Source organism: Gymnoscopelus braueri (assembly GCF_963280865.1).
Source record: "Gymnoscopelus braueri genome assembly, chromosome: 6".
NCBI classification, from domain to species: Eukaryota; Metazoa; Chordata; class Actinopteri; order Myctophiformes; family Myctophidae; genus Gymnoscopelus; species Gymnoscopelus braueri.
The window spans coordinates 22,130,633-22,153,468 of NC_137607.1; the positions used below are offsets into that span (position 1 = coordinate 22,130,633).

Genomic DNA, 22,836 nt, shown 5'->3' on the forward strand with positions numbered 1-22,836 from the left:
GGAGTGGAGACCAGAGAAGGAGAGAGAGAGAGAGAGAGAGAGACTCAACCTGGGAGTTAGAGGGCACTGGAGCGTTTGAGAGCCAGAAATCCAGGTCCGAAACCTAGAGCAGGAAGGGAAGAGGGAGGGAGGAGCAGGTGAAAGGGTTAAGGGGTGAACAGGTTTCTCTGTCTTAGTACTATTCATGAAAATGGATACAGAGCTTACACTGTTCTATTTCATGAATAAATCAAGTATTTGGCGAGAGAGACTACCGAGAGCTTCAGCTAGCAGGGAACTGATACTTGATTTGATATCGCTATTACCAATTGAAAAGGAGGGGTTAAGGGGAGAAGCAATGGCAATGTTAAGTCAAATGAGAATGATTGAAGCGACGCGCCTGCCCCGCAAACTCCACGTCAGAAATTTGAGCCCTTGTATAGAAATGATTGATGGTGAGCCATCCGGTACACTTTGAAGAAGGCTGATTTAAAAATCAGCAAATATTTTTAATGCTCGTCAGAATTCCAGGTAAAGTGAAATCAGAGCCTCCTTTTGCATGGACTCTGTGCTAGGCAGGAAACGCACGCTAGCCCCTCCCCCCACTGTGATGTCATATACCTCAGCGGTGGTGGAGGCGGGCGGTGGTGGCGGCGCTGCTGCCGCCGCCACTTCGTTGGTCTCGTCCGATTGGACGACAGGCTCATCTTGCTGAACCCCCATGAGATCTTCGCCTTCCTCGTGTTTATGTTTCTTCTTCTTTTTCTCTTCTTTACTCTTCTGTGAAAACATAAGTTTAAAAAAAAAACACACAAACTTGTAGATCTGCTATTTTCAAACGTTTTAGTACTTTTACTTTTGGTACTTTAAGTACATTTTGATACCAATACTATTTTTTTTATTCCAGACTTTTACTTGTAACAGTACTTCCACATTGCAGTATTGATACTTTTACTTAAGTAAAACATGCGAGTACTTTTTCCACCACTGCTCATATTATCTCAATATTACACCTAGGAATGGAAAGGCATGTCTCAACCTACACAGCCAGAGTGCAGTAACTATGCAAATAATCAAACTGATTAAAAAAAAGGCTTTAAAGTGTTTCAACTGGCCTGCCAAGTGGGTTATCGGTATATCATGAAGTCTGATTTGACCTTCGAGACAAATAAATAAGTCAATGTGTCAAAAGAAAATGCATTTACTGCACTTTGGCTTTGTTACGGCAGCGTACCTTTCTATCCTTTTCTTTGTCCTTTTTCTTCTCTTTCTTCTCCTTGCTGCTGCTGCTCTTCTTCCTGGCCTCCATCAGGGCGGCAGCCTCCACGTAGCCGTCTTCCACGGGGCTCGTTTTCAGGGAGTCCGGACGGTGTGACCTGACCGGTAACTTGTCACTGTCCTCCAGGGGCCTGTGCACACACACACACACACACACACACACACAATGAAAAACACACTTCAAAACGAATCCAAAAGCTCCAAGGCCTACTGTGAGGAAACCATAGTCAGTGTCTAAAACGGTTTTACTGGCTCGCTTTCTTTCTTTTCTCCTCTGGCAGAAAGTATCAAAGGAGGGGAGACCCATTATGATGTGGTCATCCACTCTATTCAAGCGCATTCTCAGCATTGTGCTGCTGTAGCAGCAGACTCTCAAAGTGTTGATTTAAGCCATTCTCCTGGCAGCTTTTAGGGCATGGGACACTAGCAGACAGCAAGACTATGACTTCCATTTCCAAATTCCTCCAAAGTGAACCGATAAGAACTGGTTCCTTCTCTGAAGCCTGGTAACCATGTGCACTGTAGCCCCCTGCTGGCCATCCTCTATAAAGACTCATGCACAGCCCATTTCTCCTCAGATATTGTTGACTGTAAGGATTCTGTATTTCTACATATTTATTATACACCCATTCCATGAGATATTGGCTCCTATTTATTCCAAATTAAGCATGGAGATGGTCTTAAAGTACATGTACGTCTGCTACACTGTCAATTCAGTCAAGGGAAACTAAAGTGTGCACAGTGCACACCTCAAGGGAAGAGCTGCCAAAATGTGGAGGCAGGGAAAGACTAATAAGATCAATTAAGGAAGATCAGAGCAGAGGTTCTACGACCAAGGCACAGAGTTGCGGTTCCTGAAAGCATGTTCATAAAACTGACATTTCAGAACAAAAGTAGAAGATCATCGGGGTAACATGCTTTTAGGCAACCCAGTCATGAGTGGGAGTTGTTACCCATGAGGCCTTGAGAACATCAGCAGTGATCAGAGAGAGAGAGAGATCCAATTTATTAATGTCCAACAAAATGTCATTAAAAAAGCAATCTAGTATTTTATTAGTTTTGAGATATTTTCATAAGTCATCAATAGAAAATGTGCCAATATTACAACACAATCTCACTGCTGATCTTGTCAAGTGAATGTTAAGGTAGAGGGGCAAAAAAAAAGTGGTTGGGTTAAGTATAATTAAATATTAAATATAATACAGCATAAAAATACGGAAGATCAAAGATGATAATTCCCTGGGATGGTAGAGATCTTCAAAAAAAAAAAGTTAAAAAGTTAGGCAAAGGGTGAGCAAAAACTGCAACCAGGCACTGCAACCAGATGAGAAGAAGAGTAATACTATGTTTATGGAAGGAGAAGAAGAGTAATACTATGTTTATGGAAGGAGAAAGCTATATAAGTTTAGAGAGCGAGGGAGAGAGGAAAGAAAAAGAGTCTCAGGCAAGCGAGCAGAACAGCAATCCATCTAGTGTTGGGAGTCTGAATCCTGCGGCTGGGATGCTACTCACCTGCGCCCAGCCTTCGCCACCAAGCTGCCCAGACAGAACGGGCAGTGGTGGGTGTGTGTGTGGCGTGAGAGAGAGAAGCAGAAAGCAAAGCACCATGGTGAGTGAATGAAGATGGAGTCATTGCTGACTCATCGTGCACTCAAGAATTCCAGCTAATAAAAAAAATCAAAGTTCAAGTAAAAAAAGATAACATCGTAGCAGTAGAAAGTTAGGTTGGCGGTGCATCATCAGTTATCAGTCCCCAAAAACCCTATTTGCCTTTCTGGAATGGCTGGAATTTATATATTTTGAAGATCTCCAGAAAAGCGTTGACTGCTTTCCCAACTATGGACAGTAATGTCTTTTTTTTTCCTTACTGGAAAAGTCCACTACAGGGCATCAGTGATTGTAACCTTACCCTGAGGGCAAGAGATGTTAGTTTATTGAAACTTTGGATGTTTTATTTAATGGATTAATTTGTCACGTCAGACAGCCTGTCATATCAAACAAATCAAGTCCTGCTTTGCGCTTAGTCACGCTTTGATATTTAGTTGTGTGGAAATTCGTCAAACCAAGGAAGTCCAAATTGGCCTGAATGCCTGATTCTGGAAGCAGAGCAGGTGCGTATATTTACAGTAAAGACCAGAGTGGGGTGAACTCACTTGTCCAAGTCGATGTCCAGGGCTTTGTGGGGGTCATTGGGGTCTTTGTCATCATCATCGCTGGGTAAGGCATTCTGATACAAAAGGAGAGTCACATCAAAAAGATCTCAATGAATGCATGGTAAAAAAAAGACAACAAGAAAAATGACAACAAACTAATTAAAATATGGTCAAAATAATCTAGTCACAAATAAATTAAAATCTGGTCAAAATAATCTAATCACAGAGTTGGTGAAATGGTTACCGAGGCCAACCCTGGAAAGCAAAATGGTGTGATTTGTTCAGGCGTAAAAAAAGCTGTAGCGTACCTCTGGCATCTCCTCCGTAACGATGTCCACCACCTGAGCTGGCGTGATGTCCTCCTCACTCTCTGGTCCAGAGTCGTGCTTCCTCCCTCGTCTGCCGCCTTTCTCTTTCCTCTTTTTCTTGTCTTTCTTCTTCTTGTCTGCCTTGTCCTTCTGCCGACGCTCCTCCTCCAGCTTCACATATGAGTCAGACGCCTGATGCATGCCTGACATGGAAGAGCAAAAAAATAAAATCATTATATGACCCATTTAATCCATTTAGACCTGAGGCCGATTCTACAAATGTTTTCTAAATCCTAACAACCTAAAACTTATGTTGCTACGTATACATAATATATATACGTAGCAACATAAGTCATTTTTGATTTTAGCTCTATTATAGCTCAAATCGAAAAGGACACAGATGCTTTCCTGGATTGAATGTGTTAATGGACAAATATAGAAGAGTATTAGCGAGGGCAGCATGAGGAGAATGGGGCTATTCAATTTAACAGAACTGAAGAACATTGGCAATGTCATTGTCTATGGTGTGTGTCAAGCTGATAAAATACTTTATGTATTTTCCTATGAAAAATGATGGGGTTCCACAGTAAGTGCTAAGTCATTCTGACCAACCTGGGACTTTGAGGGGTACAGTGAGATCAATCTGTACCACTGGAATGTGCTCAACTCCGGGGGCATCCTGGTACACCTGCACAACAACATTAAATATATTCATTGAACAAATACCATCCTGATACACCTGTACGTAGTACATTCATTTAACAAATACCATCCTGATACACCTGCACCTAGTACATTCATTTAACAAATACCATCCTGATACACCTGCACCTAGTACATTACTTTAACAAATACCACTCTTGTACACCTCCACATCAAAATTAAATACTTTCATTAACACATCGACCGCCAGAGGTTAATCTCATAATGTACTCACCAGTGCCAAGGTGTTTTTGTTGTTTTTTTGTTTTTTTCATGTCGCCATAGATCTTGTTAAAATCCTTAAGATTGAGCTCTACGGTCTGTTTACATCCGCGAGATCTCCCTGTATCTCCCAGTGAAGATCGCGTGTCAAACGGGGCATCCATGTTGTAGTTAGAGCGGATTACGTTAAACAGTGAAATGCGAGGAGAAAAAACTACAGGAAGAGAATTGAGTTTGTTTCGTCTGTAGAATGGGAGCGGGCGTGATCGTCAAAACCGGATCCCAAATAATTCTATTTCCGGTCATCAAACCGGAAACGGAAGTGGATCAAAAAAAATTCGAAAGTGAACCCGGAAGTGAATAGCGCGAAAAGACCGTGGACCGTAGGGCTACGGTCTCGGCGCTTAACAGTTGGATTTAACGGACCGTAGGACTACGTTCTTGGCGGTTAATGTGTTAAGGACCCCAAACTGAGAACCAGTGTGTTACAGGATTCAGTGAATATTGTGGCAGTACCTTCTGAGAGGATGGTGAGGCCTTGATGTAGAATGGGTTGCTGGCCTGCTCCTGCTTCCGGACTTCTCTCCTCTGGTGGTGAGAACAACATTATATCAGATCAAAGAAGTGCATTAAATAGTTTTGATCCCAACCAAACAACTCAATAATGAATATGCTCACAATATCCAGAGTAAACATATATATATATATATATATATATATTATATTCCACATTCCAACCATTCATTAAAAACAAAACAAGACCAGGAACATCAAAGATCTGAGACGGAGCTCATTAGTGCATCCATGCATACCCTCGCCAGCTCCTTCTCGTCCACCTCTGGTCGTGGGCGGGAGTGTTTGGTCTCTTCCCTGGTAAACACGGCCTTGGGCTTCTCGTCTTCAGACTCGCTCTCAGACGGAGGCTCATTGATCCAGGCATCAAGATCCAGGCTGCACAGACAAAACCCAGAGGGATTTCAGCACTAATGAGTGAGAGTGTAATGTTGCTGTTTTTTTTCCTTCATATTCTAGCAGCTGATTAACATCACAGTCATGTCATTAATAATATGATTATTAATAATGTAATCATAATGTCCAATCTGCTATTGTGAAGAAGGTAAAAACATCCACACACTGGTTTAAAGCTCCTAAAATGTTGGGAGCTTTAACCCATTAAGACCGAGGAAAGCATCAGTGTCATTTTAAGATTTATTTGGCTATTCAAAAATAGCAGATCTACAAACTCATAGCGCAATGAGCTTGTAGATATGCTTTTTTTATCATCGTGAAAATTTGTGCAAATCTTTGAATATATATATATTTTTTTAAAGCGAACATTTGTAACTTAAATCTTTGCTTCTAGGGGTTCTACAAATCTCTTCTAAATCCAAACAGTTTAAAAAAACAAAAACGTATGTTGCTATAATCAGTGGTTCTCAAACATTTTCATGTCAAGGACCCCCAAAATTATATGTATTTGGCCGCGGACTCCCCTCCCCCCCAATCTCAAAATATTTTGTACCAGGGACCCCCAGGTGCAAAGATTTGAGTAAAAAAAAAACGCTTAAAAAAAAATATATATATATTCAAAGATTTGCACACAGTTTCACGATTATTCAAAAATGGCAGATCTGCAAGCTCGTAGCGCGGCACTACGAGCTTGTATATCTGCTATTTTTGAATAGCCTAAAGAAATCTAAAATGTCAGATGCTTCCCCGGTCTTATTTTCTTGAAGTCCTGCCTTGATGTCCAGCACCTGGCCTAAATACAGGTACAAGATGTGCACATAATCTCCTCTGCAATCTACTATTGTGCCAGCTATAGCAAAAACTAGGATGCTACTGGATTCTTACTCACCCTTCGGGAACAGGCACTTTCTTCTGTGCCTTGGGGGCCACAGGGTTGAGCTCTCCTGCAAACAGAGCGGTGACCTCCTCGGACACCTCCACGTCCTTCTGCTGCAGCTTCTGGATGTACTTCACCAGCTGCAGGATGCAGGACGCCTGGCAACGAGACAGGAAGGGAGACGGACATGTACAGACAGCTTAGCGACGGTATCGATCAAATTAGTGTCATGTTATGTAACCTAATCGGTTCGACTGCGGCGATACAAGGTCAGTGCTTGTTGGCTATAAGTCGCAAGGTGTCAGCGCCGGCAGGGCGGGGCCGTGGACTGTCACAAGAAAAGGATATGAAGAAAATAAACCTTTTACAATACATGCTGGTACAATGCCAGGCATACCTTATATTTATACACAATGTAAAACACACCAAAGCAGGAATACACAGTAACATCCTCATTGTTAATTTATTCATTTGTAACTGAGTTAAATTAATGCTGAAGATCTTTCTGTATTGATTTGCATGATCTGCTGAAAATCTTTCTGTATCAATTTGCATGATTCTGGCAAAAATTGGTCAGAATGCTTCTTTTCCCGTCTTACCCTCTCCTGCACTTCCAGGTTGGCGCTCTGGACGAAGAGTGGCAACCTGTCTATCATCAGCTGGCTGGTCTCCTGGGCGGCCGTGCTGTCCGTGTTCCCCTCTTGGCCCCTCAGAACCGTGGCGAACAGCTTGGCGGCGTTCTGTACATACACAGCCTGGATGTGACCCGGCAGGGTGGCGACCTTGGGACGCAGCATGGCCTCCAGCGTCTGCGCGGGGTTCTCCAGGTGTCTGAGGGAGAGAGGTGGATGTAAGCGGAAAGGCCTGTGGTGGATCTTTTGGGTCTGATAATCGTAGAAGTGCACGCGTTACGATGTCTTAAAAATAGGGCTGCATTACTGTGGCAAATTTCTGATAAATCCAGGTTACTTTCCTATATATTCCAATACTGTACGTATATATTCCAATCATCATAGCCTTGATGATTTGAATAAAATACATTATATCTTTTACTTTCTATACACTAGCAACAAGCTGACTATTTTCAACACCAGCAGTACTGCCACGATATGTCAATATGTCACCAAAAAACTAACTGTGACGGATCATTATGTATTATTTGTGTAGCCCTACTTAAGAGTGGAAATGAAAGCGCAGTGGGAGGGCAATTTCCTCCATTTAGGTGACACCATCCCTCAGCCGTATACCAACAGCTGTTAACACGTGTCACTTTGTCAACAACAAAGGCAACATGTGTTTCATTAAAGCTTAGCAGATCTTAGATGGAGCATATACAAATATTAATTATGGAACACTGCGTTTGCTGTAAATCATGTTGGGAACATGGGGGAATAGAGCTGAATTAACAGATGTATTGTGGGGATAACAGGAGAGTACAACACAGAGGTGGGAACTGGCACATTTGGGTCAAACTGACAATCATTTCATTCCCATCACACAAATTATGGACAACTCGAGTCAGATAGCTTTGAGCTACATTATGGTTATAGAGCGTGCCAACGCGTCATCACCACGGGGGGGCGTGGCATAGTAGCACAGACATGTTTGTTTTGGGCAATGTTAAGTCAACCTGGTTTATACCCCTCAAAGATGTCCGCTGCTACCTAAAGACACTTGTTGATGCCCCTTCAGGATTTTTGGCACGCTCTATAGGTACAATACAGTGGTTCCCATCATCAGGTTTGCGAAACCCCAGGTGTTGTTGAGGTGCAACGCAGTGAAATGATTGATAAGTTACGCCTAATGTCCTCCGAAAACCTTTAACCATAGGTCAGCCTTTTAACTATAAGTCAGCCTTTTTGCTTCCTAACTTTATGTTCAGGGTGGAAATTAACTGTGCATCTGCGTCTGTGTGAGTGAGTGCATGCAATTTCCCAAAGGGAGATGATCAACCTACTCTGAGAACTCTCCACAGATCCACGCAGCCGCGTAGAGCACCTCACAGATGCCATTGCGCTGCGTGTTGCCGGTGAGCAGGTGGGCGTTGTCCAGCAGAGTGGCCATCTGGGCCACCGCAAAGCCTCGGATGGCCTTTACCCTGATGGCCACGTCCAGCATCTGAGAAGCGATGAGATGCCCATGCCGTGTGCCCTCCAATCGGGTGAGCTCCACCAAAATGCTGATGTACCTGCAAAGACGCATATGGAGAGGTACAGTTAAAGATATATAATTTATACCAGATGCCATCTAAATAGATGTTATGCACGGTTTCTCCCTGGTGAATATGTAAATTCTACCAGCCAGCATGCAGCATGTGTTTTTTTAAACTTTTTTTTATATACATAATTCATAAATATATATGAATGGCTAGAAAAAGCTAACTTTTAGCAGGTTAATCCCACGGAGAATAAAATGCATTTTACCACGGAGCTGACCAAGAAGGGCAGCAGTAAACATAGTTAAAACACAACAAAATACAATAATCAAGCTAAAAAAGGGCAAATATACCAAGTGCAAAGGAAAAATACAGACACACTGGATGCAGGAAGGGACACAAACTCTAGTGTTCAACTTGGCACAATTGACTTACCACTCAAAGTTGGTGATGTATTGGTAGTTGCTCTGGCTGCAGATGTCAATGATCTTGGTGAGTAGTTCATCTCTGTAAGTGGTTCCCTCTGCCTTGTCCACATGCACCATCAGTTTCTTCACAATCTCCATCAGGTTCTTCTTGGACACCTGGGGAATGCAAACACCGGTCCAATATATGGATTTATTTCAGTTCATTAACTCCAAACAGCCCCGACACCCCATCCGCCCTGCCAGCGACACGCGCGAGATGAATGCGTTTCTATGAGACGGTCCTGAGTGACGTACTGCGAGCGACAAGTCGTTGTGCAGCAACGTCGTCCAGCCCTCCAATATTCGCTCGCAGTGTCTCTATTTATGCGAGGTTTCGTGGCTGTGCACCTCCCTCAAACATTTTTTATTGGTCGAGATCTGCACGCTGCTTTGCGCTTGTTCCTGGAATACAGCCATTTTGATTGGCAGAAGTTTTATAGTGGATTATTCATGGTAAAGGGAGTCCCGTTACTTCATATTTAGTAGCCTATTTCATTAAAACGACCGGCATTAAATAGCAGGCTACAGTGAGTGAGAAAAAGCTCAGCTGTTTATTTATTGCGGTCAACGTTTGGATCAATTAGATTTTCATCAGGACTTTCCCTGAAAATGTGGGATACATGTCATGTATCCTGATGAAAATTAAAAATTCCTGATGAAGCTCTATCTGATCAAAACGCTGACAGAAATAGACTAAAATACGAATTGTTTGTCCTGCACCGGGTGGTGAAGTCGTCTTTTCATAAAGTGATTTACTTATTTTTCAGTCAAACAGTCAAAGTGTTGAGTGTATGTGTGTGTGTATGTATGCGCGCGTGAGCTGTAGCTTCATTCCTTTCCAATATGTCCTATTATTTATTCATTTAATAGTTAATTTGATTGGTTCAGGGCAAGCAATGTCGCAACGCCATGGCCGACACTCCATATCAGGCCAGTTTTTAACGTGATATCACCATCAGATCGCTCGCTGGAAGTTTGGATGGGATATGACACTGGTCCAAATAGTTAAGGTAAGCCACAACACCAAGATTACATTTGGTTGTTAAGAAATCTCACTGATCCGTTACGACGGCAAGTGCCGCTTCATACCATGCCATAGAGCAGGTCCAGGGCCCTCAGACGGATGGACTCATCCTTGTCATCCAGACACTGGAGGATGAGGTCCTTGTGGGACTGAACTGACTTCGGATGGGTCTTCAGGATCTTGGACATGGCCAGCAGCCCCAGGTACTTCACTAGAAAACCCACACAAAATGCTCTCAGTGGCCTTCACAATAGGCATGCATTGGCTCTTAGGACTACCTTATCTACGTTAAGCTGATTCTGTGCCCTGTTGACTAAGGTTGATGGTTTATTGTAGATGTATTTGGACATTACAGTTAATGTCTGGTCATTGAAACTTACAGCTAAATGGAGTACCCTTTCATATGGTCTCTGTGTATTAGAAAGGTGTCCCCTATAAACCTTTAATATCCTATTTTAAAGTACAGGTATTTCAGATGACAGACAACCATGAGGTATTCAAATCACTGTAAAAAAAAAAATACAAATTGAAAATGTGTTTTGCCTTAGTGTCTTTTTAAAAAGAATACTTTTTGGACAAAAAGTTTCTTTCATTCTCCAACCTTAGTCTCACCTGACACTTAATACTAAAAGCGATTCTATTTAACATTCTGATAAAATTTCACGTTAATGAAAATCCTAATTAAACGATACAAAAGGAAAATACATACAAAAACGAGCACAGCACGATGGGAACAGAAAACAAGACAATGAACACATGGACATTTAGTTTTTCTTTCCTCTCTTTCTCACACAAGGCAGGGACAAGATGAAATCTGCTCAATCAGGTCTACCTTTGTATTCACTACAGGGTCACCTGGTAGAGACAATCCCCTCTTAGGTTTGTGGATCAATATACATGTATATGGGGGCATCCTTGGGGGTAAAATGCAGCTGGTCACTGCAGCAGACACTGGGTACATCTGACCGAGGACAGGCCCTTAAGCACAGCTGCAGCGGACACTCACCTCCTCTCAAGGTAACTCTATCCACTACAGTATACGGATACTATATGGGCACACCGCCAAGACTCTGAACAGTGAACCTAGATTGAGATGATATGTCAAAAATAAGTAAAGAAATATTGTCTAAATTACTGCTACAAACTGCCACCATATCTCTTAAACATTGCTAGGCTTCTTAAACAAGAAATATGTCTCATTTTCATAATGAAAATGTCAAAGCAAATGTAATTAATAAGTGCCTTTTCCTTTTTTAGGATATCTCAATTTGTTTTCATTTGCTCCTGGATGACTGGATGGGTAACTGTAAACAACTATCTAACTGTAACCATTTCCGGTATTAAACTTGAATGGCACTCTTTTCAGACAGAAGTGCATTCAAATGAAAAACCAAGCAGAGCCCAGGTTCAAACCTATTCTACAAACACCACAGTTCTATTTTCTACTCTATGAGCAAAACACAATCTACGCACGCACAGTGATATCTAGATAACTCGAATGCTGAATACATTAAAGTCATCTTTGGAGGCTAAACAGCCAGTCTGCCTAGTGCTAAGAATAAGTGCGCATGAGTGTACATAAACACTAAGTTACACTGTGCTTGACAATGTGTGTACAAACGTCAATTGGTGGCTTAATTGCAGTGGCATTTCAAGCAGCCGTCTCCAATTGAAAGCAAGAAGGTAAATGATGTTCGAGTTATCCAGAAACAAGGGGGCTACAACGTGGTCATCTAAATGGGTGGACTGTAAGCCAGTCAGAAACACGCAGACAATGAGAGAATGACACACTGCAGGCATTGACAGAGGGCTCACAGTTCTGGTCCGAGTCTTCGATCAGGATTCGCAGTTTCTGTACACAGAGCTGAGGGAGAGAGAGACAGAGGAGAGGGAGAAGGTGAAAATGTCATTATCATCATTGTAGACCTTTTTGTAGTCTTTTTAGTTTAATGTCATTTAGTGAATCAAATAATGAAGCAAGAAGAGAGGGAAATATTTTTCTATAGTATACCATGCATTCTTAGCAATACTAACGACTGAGACTCATTTGAGGCATGCAAGCATGTCCAGCCTGTTAATGTTGAAAAATAGATGTTCGGACAGACAGACCTACGAACAGAAAGTTAGATGGAAACATGCAGAGTGATTTCACTGGAGTGGAAAAGGTTAATGTCATGCCACAGGAGCAGGCAGACAGTGGCATGGACCTCAGACACTTACCTGTATGCTAGCACTGTGGTTGGGCATCCCAGAAGACAAGGAAATCAACACTGCAACATAAGCAAAGAGAAAAGTCACACCTGAAGCTGCATATTTTTGTTTAAGGAAAAGGGAGCTATGAGACTATTTCAAGGAGGAGTTTTACAGTACCGCTTACAAAAGAGAAATTATGCAGCATAATCCTTCTATAAATGCGCAAAATCTCTGCATATGTTCGTGTGAGTGTCCCCCCCCCGTGTATCGCGAGAACTGATCAACCAATTGACTCCAAACTCGTTATTGAAGTAAGTCGTATCGGCAGTTGTCCCAAAATATTGATAAATCCAGAAATCCCCATATATGGAGTACCCTGATGTCATCAACATGACGTCATAGTACCGACATCATAGACTGGCCTGGACTCCATATTTGGACATGGCTGACATTGATCTCCATATATAGGCATAAAATGGACAAAGCCAGATCCAGAGATCTCCATATATGGGCATAAAAGGGACACAGACAGGCACAACGGGTACACTGAAAATGGGCAATGCATTCCCAACTTGCATCGTTCCTGATCTTTTGCACATGGAAAGACAATGTGCACAAGACCTTTGAAAGAGAAGCAAATCTTTTTTATGTCTTAGCGAGTGAAAAGGTGGCTTTATACCTGGACACTGAAACACAGAATCCAATGTGTAGGTCATAAATATGTACCATTTGGTGGCTGCCTTACAGTCCCATGAATAGTTTGAGCACGAATGCACTGAAAGAATCCCTAAAGCCTAATTTATAAGATTCCCTAAAGCCTAATTTATACTGCCGAATGACTGCGCCCCTTGCCAAAAGTCGCAACACGTTTTTCGGCGACTGACACGGTCGTACGACAAAACTAATATCAGTCATTACGCTAGCAGTGCGAGTGCCGCAATCCATCCATGAAGGACAGTTGTACTGCCCAAAGCATAGTACTGACCTGCAATCACTGTGTTGACACATTCATACAGCAGGGACATTGCTGAGGTACTGTAAAGAGATGGAGGTAAGAAGAGAGAGGACAGGATTGTTATAGATATTGTGGGACGGTTCAGCAGGAGGGCCCGGGGTAATGACAGATACATCTTCCCCAAGAGGACAACCAACAACAGACTTAGATAGTCCTTACTAGTGCCGCTAGCTATGAAATAATGAGGCACACGTTGGTCGCTCAGCTCGTTCAATAAACAAATTACTAAAAACAGCTCAGTAAAGTACGGATACTATCTGACGTGCTTACTGTGTTCTCTCTTGTATTTGCACTGTTGAGGGTGTATAGTGTTGTATCTTTTGCCATTTGAGGGTGTACAGTGTTGCATATTGTATAGTAGTGTCGTACATTGTATATTTTGCCATTTATTGAGGGCGCTGCATTCAATGTGATGTGTTTTTTACACTGCTGCTATCTACACTACTTTTTCTTGCCCTGTGATCTGTATCTTAACTGTTGCCTTTGGCGACTGAATTTCCCCCTTGTGCGCTCAGTGAAGGTCTTATCTTATTTTAGACAGACCACTGCCCAGTGGCAGCTTTTCCTATGACCGTCTCACCTGTGGATGAGGTTTGTAAGAGGCTCTATAAGCTTCTTTCCCAGCCGTGGCTCGAGGGGTGTGAGCGCACCAAACTGAAAAGAGGAGCACAAAAGTACCATTACAAATACACACAAAACAGACCATGGACATTAATTGCAGGCAGTGTGTACAGTATGTGAAGATCTTTGAAAGGCTCGTACTGGTGGTCTGGCAGTTTAGCCCTTCAACTACAACTCACGATTATAGTGCCGACCATTTTCTAAAGTATACTGCGGTTTAATTAACTTTCAAAAAGGAGCCACTGAATTCCTTTCATTTCAGTACAATCAACTAGAATCTTTAAACTGAAATAATATAACCAAGCACAGTGAACTTTACGGCATCTTTATATTTTTCAGTTAGTTTATCGTTGCGTTTTAAAGTGTGGACTACAGAGATAAATGTAAGGGCTGTATGTAATGGTCCCCGGGGGAGGGAGGATTCACCCTGCAGATGGCTGCTCAGATGGCTCTCCTGCAGAGTGGGAGAGCCAAGGGTCGAACTGGCGACCTTCTGATTCCCAGATGGCTTCTCAATCTCTACCCACTCAGCTACGGCCACCCCCTTTTTTTGCGTAAGGCAAAATGTTAAAATAAAAAGCTGTTAGTTAACAGCAAAACGGTCTATGTTTATGGATGATATATGGCCAAAGCTGTGAATAGACAAACATGGTCCTTTAAGCAAGGCAATTTATTTTGCTGGTCTCTCAAAAACTATAATTACAGCTGAATGTATACAGTGCAGTAGCAGTGATGACCGGGAATGTATACAGTAGCAGCGATGACCTGGAATATTGCTATATTCTATACTATTTTGATTTCTTATCCCAGTTGAGGTGCAGTCTTTGGTTATCAATTCAGGAAAATAAATGACAAAATGTATTTTGTTTTAGAAGGCATTTGGCTGATTTATTTTAGTTTCTTGAGTAGTGATACTTTCTTTAGAGTGTTGCAACACGTGTGGAGGATATTAGGGGATGAATTCAGTGGTGTGTTCTAGGTTTTTTCAGAGGTATACCATAATTATTCCCTCCCACACTCAAGGCACGTGCACATGGTCACCGAATGAAATAACCGCTTTATTGTTAAGTTAATGTGTGAATAACTTCGAAACTCCAATGGCCAGCGGTGATTATCACCTCAAGTCAATAGCCACACATGCGGACGCCACATTATCACATGAAAAAGGCTATTTGAACTGAAGTCTACATTCTTGCTGCCCCCAGCCCCTCCTCCTGCGTATCAGATACGCTTCCTCAGATGGTTGCTGGACGTATACGATTTATTTCAAATTTTCTTGGACGGTATAGTACGTATATAGCGTAACACAGTAGAACACACCACTGGATCAATTACCACACATGCATGCGTGTGCATACACAGACAACTCCCCACCATGCTGACTCACCAGCTTAATGATCTTGATGAGGACCCAGTTGTTGGTGGAGGAAGTCATGAGCTTAAAAAACAGTGGGGCCAGAGACAAGTAGTTCTTAGGATTCCTCCTGGCCAGCTCACAGATCACATTCACTGCTGCTGACTGAACACCTGCACGAGGCAAATAAAATAAAATAAAATAGCAGTACCATACACATTTACAGACTGAAAATAAATCATTAGTCCTGTCATGATTTAAAGCTATAATCTGTACATTTTATGTCTGTTGTCTCCCTCTCCTGACAGAGAGAGGTAACTACAATGATGCCTGAATAACAAAAAAAAACTGACAGCACATCTAGTGACCAATCCTGATATAACAGTACAAGTCTGGTATCTCAGATATGATCACAATATCATTCTCTGCTATATTTTGGGATGTTTGATCTTCATGTGGCTTATCAACTTTGGAATTCAATTATTGTGTCTTGCACAACACTCAGATGACTGAAGTTGAACAGTCATTGCAAATGGCAAATTTGTTGTCCGTTTAAGAGACACATCGCCCAATTAGTGCATCATTATATCGGTGCAACATATTCTGTCCGATAAGATAACGCATTTTCAAGTAATTATAAGCCGATACGGATATGAAGACCAATATCTTGTTCATCCCTACTATATATAGTCACAAATCACCCAAATTAGTTAGAAAAACCTTGTCAATAAATCTATGTACAGAGTAATATATAGAGCAATATGAAATTAATCTAAATTTGATCAACAATTTAGACACTTTGCAGCTACAAACCTCTTGTCAACAACTCACTTCAGTCTGTTTTCATTAGGGAATTATTTAGAAATAGACAACTAACAATTGTCTATTGTGGCCTCAAGTTTGCTTCTGTTGGGCAACATCCTGCAATTAGTGGCATTATTTTTCCACTCAATTTGGTAGCTTAAAATTGTTTGGTGAAATCAAATATTCTATCAGCAGTAGCATACAGTAGCTTGTATCAGATAATGGCCTTAAACAGTCGCAGACTATTCGCTGTCAGAAGGGAGCTGGCACAGTTAGGTCCAAGCAATTTGCCATAAAAGAAAAGAGACCAATTTCCTCTTGGGTGTTTTTTTTGTCAGCACGGCAGACATAGTCCTGTGAAGTGTCGAATATTGCCAGACAGCCGTGGCAGCATCACAAATGAGCCATTTTTTATTCTCAGATTTTCAGCAGCTGTTGAATAATTCATAGGACCGAGGTCGGTGACAGAAAGTCTGTACCCAAGTCACCAGCAGCCTATAATTTAGTTACCTCACACTGGAATGAGCAAATCTGACCCAAACCAAGAGTACATGATACCCAAGAGACAGAGCCAAGACCCCTGATGAGAACAGCACCAACTTGGCTGCCCTGTAACAGCAGCAAACGTGAGGCATCACCCTATAACATCAGTTGTGTCTCGTCCATACCTGGGTCTGGGTCCTCCAGTTTCTCTTTTAGCCTGGGGAAGGCAGGACGTAGGGACTCTGGATACTTCAGAAACACCTTGTACATGATCAGCACGGCCTTCTTTCTGATGTAGGGCTTCGTATGAGACATCTAAACAGAAAAGAGTATGTATGACCCATGTGTCATATGCTGCCTGTTACACAGCCTGACCTCACCAGCACTTTGGCTTTGAAGTGGAATTCAAATGAAGAAAGGCAAGGTAGTAAAGATGCACCAATTATTGGCTCATCCTGCAAAATGAAGATGCGATTAGGTGGTAGACCTCATCAGGACTCACCAGTGTCATGATGTCATTGGCCAGGTCCCGGGCCAGGTCAGGGGTCACAAAGCAGGACAGGCCAGTAAGAGCAACACCTGTGTCATACTGGTTGGGACTGCTGAGATCCTGAGAGCAGAAAATGTAAAAGATAGATATGAGTGAGTGAGTGAGTGAGCGAGCGAAACGGAACATATGTCTCGGTACAAGAATCTTCGTGATGCGCAGACTATTGGCAAAGGGTAAATAATGTCACTGACCTTTCGAATCTGATTGGTTGTAAGCATGATGACATCAGTGCTCTCATGAAAGCACTGTGACGCAGCCAGGTAACCAATCCTCTGTAGGGAGAACAGACAGCACATGTAAATGCCACCATGAATTTAACACAGTAGTGCAAATGTTAGGGCCAAACAGTGTCACACTTGGTGAAGATCCACTGTGTAATGGTTTAATGCACCCGCTAAATAGCATGCAACCGCACCCCTTGTGTCAGAACACACAGTACTAACTGACGATTCAATAAATATAAACTTGACCTCAGCTACTACGAAAAGTATCTACATTAAAGTTCTGTAGTTCTACATTAAAAAAAGAAAAATAGCATAAACTTGCATTATGTTTTATTATGGTCATTTTATAGTGTAGAATGAAAATTGAGCCAACCGCCATTGATTGATCCGAACATCCCTTATACTGACATAGGTTCTCTCCAAAGCTGGAGCCTTCTCATTTTATGCTCCAAGTCTCACCTTGTAAGTGAACTTGGAGGAGCTCATGACTTCAACGATGTTGAAAGCGGCCCAGCTGACATCATAGCCGAGCATCTGAAGCTGTAAATGCAACAGGGATGAGAGAGGGAGAGAGAGAGAGGGTGATTTAAAGAAGCAAGCAGCCATGGACTGTCCCTGTGGAACACTAAGAGGCCAAATGCATTGAGCAGAGAGCTTTGAAATTGACCACCGATACCAAACGCAAGCCTAAGTGTAGGACTGAGCTATAAATAGAAATAGTGCTTTAAAAACACTAAAAGCCTATACAGATGGGAATTTAGATACAAAGGGAGATTCAAACCACATATTTTCCCCATTGCACATTAACAAAACATTTTAGTCCTTTCATGATTTAAAGCTATAATCTGTAAGTTTTATGTCTGTTGTCTCCCTCTCCTGACAGAGAGAGGTAATTACAATGATGCCTGAACTACAATAAAACTGACAGCACATCTAGTGACCAAACTTTAACGTAATTTACACAATGTGCTTGACTCTGCTGTCCACAGGATGCATTCAATTAAATACTAAGCTGAAAACTGCAAGTTTACTGTCAACAGACAGGGCCAAGAATGTAACATAGAATGTGTACGCCAGTATGTTGCGCCAGTAAGGGCTACAAAGAGTAACTGAATTGTTGCTGGGTGCTGAGAAGTCTTACATAGGTGAGTTTGCACACTGCATTAGCTTTGACAGCAATGTTGTCCTGCTTGAGCTCCTGCTTGATCTCATCGATGCAGGTGGAGATGTACTTAGCCTGAGGACAGATGGAACAGAGGGCAGATAACATGTTAGAATGGATGGATTCTTTACACTCAGAGTGAGTCAGTGAGACATTGCCAGCAGTCATATCATGCAGGAAGTCTTTGCCAGTTTGTCTACTCTACCCGCCTTTGACAGAAAATTCTAAATAATTTGAAATTATCCTACAAATCGAGTTGGATGGCAAAACAGTGAAAGTGGCTGGTGCATATTGAAAGATACCAGCCAGGGTCCAAAATTATCTTTTTAACTAAGATGAAAACTCCTATCAGCTAAACCTTTTCTTTAAACGAGCCAAAAAAGATCTAATGTATTACGCAATACGCACAGCCTTTTTGTGTTGCATATCATACATACATCTAATCTGCACCTCAGAGCAGACTGTTACACAACTGTCCTGTTAAAAAAGGAAAAACGAAATTGAGTCACAATGGTCCTAGATCTGAAAACGAAACGTTTCTTCTTCAAGTCCGTGAAAAAAAAAAGACAACCACGAAGTGAAGAGTTACCATGGTAATTTTTTATGTTATAAACTACATCAAAACGTTTATGCACATAGGAGATATAGCACATGCCAGAACGATGAAAGTGGACAAGTGACGGATTATGGAGCACAAGACTTTACCAAGTTCATTCACTTATGCGTTGTATGAGCCACCAAGGCTGATATTTTGTTGCAAATCTTACTGGCATTGAGCGATCAATGATGATATCTTTGCAAAAAAGGCACTCCTGAATCGTGGCTGATATTTTGTTGCAAGAAACCAGATGGTTTCCGAAAAGTACAGGCCAAATGAAAGATCTACACCAGCCACTCTAGCAACTTGTAGACAACTACCCCAGTTTTCCTAAAATGTTAAATAGGAAGGTTAAGCAACAGCACACCGTGGTCATAGCTTTACTAATGTAGGTGAAACAGTACTGGGATTGATCAGTCACTGTTGAGGCTGATTTGAATGCACTGGATTAGTTCATACAGAACGTAGCCTTTGGGAACCAACAGTTCCTGAGCCATGTGGCCCATAGGTCAGGAGCCTATCTCCTGTTTCTGTAGTACATCCCCCAGCCATGATGTACATGTACACCCTATGGACAATTGAACTGTTTGGACATGAGGCTAGTGTCAAGCAGGGAGGCATTGGGTACCATTTTTATAGTCTTTGGTATGACTCTGCTGGGGATTGAACCTCCCAATCTCGGGGTGGACACTCTTAACTACAAGGCCACTGAGCTAGTTTGGTTTGGTGTGGTTTGGCTATGACCCTAGTTAGAAACTAGGTCTGCCAAAAACATTGGCAGATCATTCCAATTACAAATATGCCAAATATAGTTTGTAGTTGCTGGTGATAAGTGAAAGTAATTTGATCATTTATTTTAGCCACCTTGGCCAAATGATCTGAAGTCTGGAAAATTGCTTAAATTAGTGTACATTTCTTTTTTTAAAGTGTCCAACAAGAAGTTATTCACTTAACCACCCAACACACACACACACACACACACACACACACACACACACACACACACACACACAAAGAGACAGCTCAGCTCTATAGAGTATAAGAGTGTGTTGGTCATGTGTCTGCAGTCATGAGACAGCACAGTGACACGAGGAGGTATAGGGGGTGGGATCACATTCTGCTGGTGTTTCCTGAGGAGAAGGGAGGCTGGTGGGCCTAGAGGGCAGGCAGGGGGAGACACAGTGTCACCACTGATGCTCACAGATGCCATCGCATTGAAATAACCCAAATACTTGTCCCATGGCCAACATAGAGCGCTTTTGCCAGCACAGCAGCTCGAGCTTGAAATAAGAGGGAAGCAGAAGAGGTAGCAACTGCATGCGGTCCCAAATAAGGTCAACTCTCAGTCTTCACACATTTTTTCAAATGCCTGTTGTTCCACAAAATATGGGAAGGAGAGGGTGAATGAACAAGCTGTGCAAGGTTGAGAGAACACACACACACACACACACACACACACACACATACGTGCAAAACAAATAGAGAGAGTGCATGAGAAACTGTGGCCGGGCCCAGGTATAGCACACACAGACCATATTAATATTTCAGCAAACTGTCCACTGTCGGCCCGGTAACCAACACCTTATCTAGGTAGGTAGGGTTGAATTACCAATGGAGGCCAGCTCAGTCTATAGGCTGAATCAAAAGATCGTCCATGGATGGCTGGGTGGAGAATAAACAGCTAGCCTTGGTGCTCATTTTTCATGGCCAATGTAATGAACTAAACGTACACGAATGGCACAATATTGTAACCAATTGGGTATAGACACGATTGGGCCTGCAAGTGAGGTTACTACTTATAGCCCGTTGTTTTCATCATTAGGTGCCAAAAGCAGAATAAAGCCGTAGAGAAAATAAAACATACAGATAAAGGGTCTAGGAATTACATTCAGGTCAGAGGTCAGGCCTACTGGCCCAGTGACTTTACTGTACATTTGACCCCCGACTTTCAGATTGAGACAAATGCTGTGTCAGTGTGTCACTAGTCTATGACACTCAGATGCTCCACACCCCCCCGCCATCCTTCTACATAGAAAAACATGATTATGGGGAAATTGTACACAACATCTCAACAAATAAACCTGAAAGTTTAAAACAAATTATAATATTAAGCTGACAAGCGAAATGGGAAAACCTATGTGCTTTCATTTCTAGATGCTGTGATGAGCCACTTTAATGACACATCACACAGAGTACTGATGGAGATGACATCAGCTTCACCCACAGATGAGATGTTCAAAAGAGCCGTGTATACCGAGCGAGTCATAATACCTTATGAATAATGTATATGATAACATGGCTTCACAACATAATCCCTTTAGAATCTCTGATTTTAGCCAGTGGCAATTTTTTTTGTCAGTGAGTTAATCCCGTCAGTTAGTGTGTAAAGTCAAGCTTAGAGTGACGATGGAGTGACAGGTTCAAAAGGCTCTCGTGTGTTTAAGGAGGAGAGAGCATCACGTCACGGAATCATATGTGATGGAGGAGAGCATCACTAGGCCAGCCACAATTATTACATAAGTCTAATCGCAATTATTTGAGATAATCACAATTAATTGTCATAATCGTTTCCATGTTGAAAGATTTTCACATAAAAAAGCAGAAATTAAAAAGCAGAAATATCAGATCTACAAGCTTACAACGTGTCACGTTGTAAGCTTGTAGATCTGCAAGTGACACGTTGTAAGCTTGTAGATATGCTATTTCTGCTATTTTTACAATACAAAATTATTAAAAGTCAATCATTTCTGTTTATATATATTTCAGTTATTTGTCATCTGCCCTGCAATTTTTGATTACGAAGCATAAAAGGCAAACAGACAACATTTTTCATTCATGTGTTCCAATGTTCAATGGCCAAACACAAAATGAAATCGTTATTATTTGAGTGACAATTAATAGTCAACTTAAATGTGTAATCGTGACAGCCCTAGAGGAGAGCGTCACGTCATGGAATCATATGTGATGATGATGGTCTCAACGCTCGTCACCTCAAAACGCCCCGTTTTCTATCAGACCTCCAATCCCATCATCAGTCTACCTGCAACTGAAATGAATGGTCAACCAGGGATGGCTCAGACTGACCACCAGGCCCGTTGTGTACATCTCTAGTAAACACAGTGGGGTAGTGGGTACCGTTAGCAGGGGAATTGTGTGTGTGACCTCTTCTCCTTATCCGGATGAGCAACCTGCCCAGAGGTTGATCATCTCTATAGTCTAGACTCTGGGAAACCAGCTTGCTGTCTTTAACAGGCTAATGCTACGTTAGCTAGCTGTCACATAAACACACAATACGACTTCACTTGCTTTAAAAAATAAAATAAAATCTAAACTGACAGCAGGGCTGACCTGTCATTCACCACCTCGGATAGCGTGACAACAAGTCGTGCACCGCGTCCTCTGAACGGCCACTCGGTTGTACAAAGTGAAACATAAGACTAGAAGAAGCTAACGTTTAAAGACTATGAGTGAAACGAATGACTGGAGCCGACCGTAGCAAGTAAAGCTAACGTTAGCCGAGCAGCTTAAAACCCTCCACCAGCCCCTAACCTGGGCCGGCTAGGCTGTCAACGTAGACGGGGGTCGTGGAGAGGAGAGGGGATAACATTAGCGACGTGCACAACAATATACCGTTGATTGTGATGATGATGACGATGATGATGACGGGAAAACGTTAATAAAGAGATGGAGAGAATATG

General features: G+C 42.1%; 1 protein-coding gene across 5 annotated transcripts in view; it reads right to left on the reverse strand.

Moving 5' to 3' along the window:
* Window positions 1–22,836, reverse strand: part of ap3d1 (adaptor related protein complex 3 subunit delta 1) — a 35,931-nt gene that overhangs the window by 12,762 nt on the left and 333 nt on the right. For 2 of the 5 annotated variants that reach the window (XM_080431029.1, XM_080431028.1), the window contains exons 2-25: window positions 18,520–18,615; window positions 17,838–17,918; window positions 17,346–17,426; window positions 17,107–17,214; window positions 16,790–16,919; window positions 15,351–15,490; window positions 13,923–13,996; window positions 13,313–13,362; window positions 12,355–12,404; window positions 11,950–11,998; window positions 10,200–10,345; window positions 9,079–9,227; window positions 8,446–8,676; window positions 7,088–7,319; window positions 6,501–6,646; window positions 5,455–5,593; window positions 5,159–5,230; window positions 4,331–4,406; window positions 3,719–3,921; window positions 3,411–3,484; window positions 2,770–2,793; window positions 1,214–1,388; window positions 601–759; window positions 50–103 (exon numbers count right to left, since the gene is read on the reverse strand). In XM_080431029.1, the coding sequence (XP_080287155.1) occupies window positions 50–103; window positions 601–759; window positions 1,214–1,388; window positions 2,770–2,793; window positions 3,411–3,484; window positions 3,719–3,921; window positions 4,331–4,406; window positions 5,159–5,230; window positions 5,455–5,593; window positions 6,501–6,646; window positions 7,088–7,319; window positions 8,446–8,676; window positions 9,079–9,227; window positions 10,200–10,345; window positions 11,950–11,998; window positions 12,355–12,404; window positions 13,313–13,362; window positions 13,923–13,996; window positions 15,351–15,490; window positions 16,790–16,919; window positions 17,107–17,214; window positions 17,346–17,426; window positions 17,838–17,918; window positions 18,520–18,615 (2,739 nt within the window). The remainder of the gene's footprint in view (window positions 1–49; window positions 104–600; window positions 760–1,213; window positions 1,389–2,769; window positions 2,794–3,410; window positions 3,485–3,718; window positions 3,922–4,330; window positions 4,407–5,158; window positions 5,231–5,454; window positions 5,594–6,500; window positions 6,647–7,087; window positions 7,320–8,445; window positions 8,677–9,078; window positions 9,228–10,199; window positions 10,346–11,949; window positions 11,999–12,354; window positions 12,405–13,312; window positions 13,363–13,922; window positions 13,997–15,350; window positions 15,491–16,789; window positions 16,920–17,106; window positions 17,215–17,345; window positions 17,427–17,837; window positions 17,919–18,519; window positions 18,616–22,836) is intronic. The other 3 variants (XM_080431032.1, XM_080431030.1, XM_080431031.1) reach the window with 2 other exon arrangements.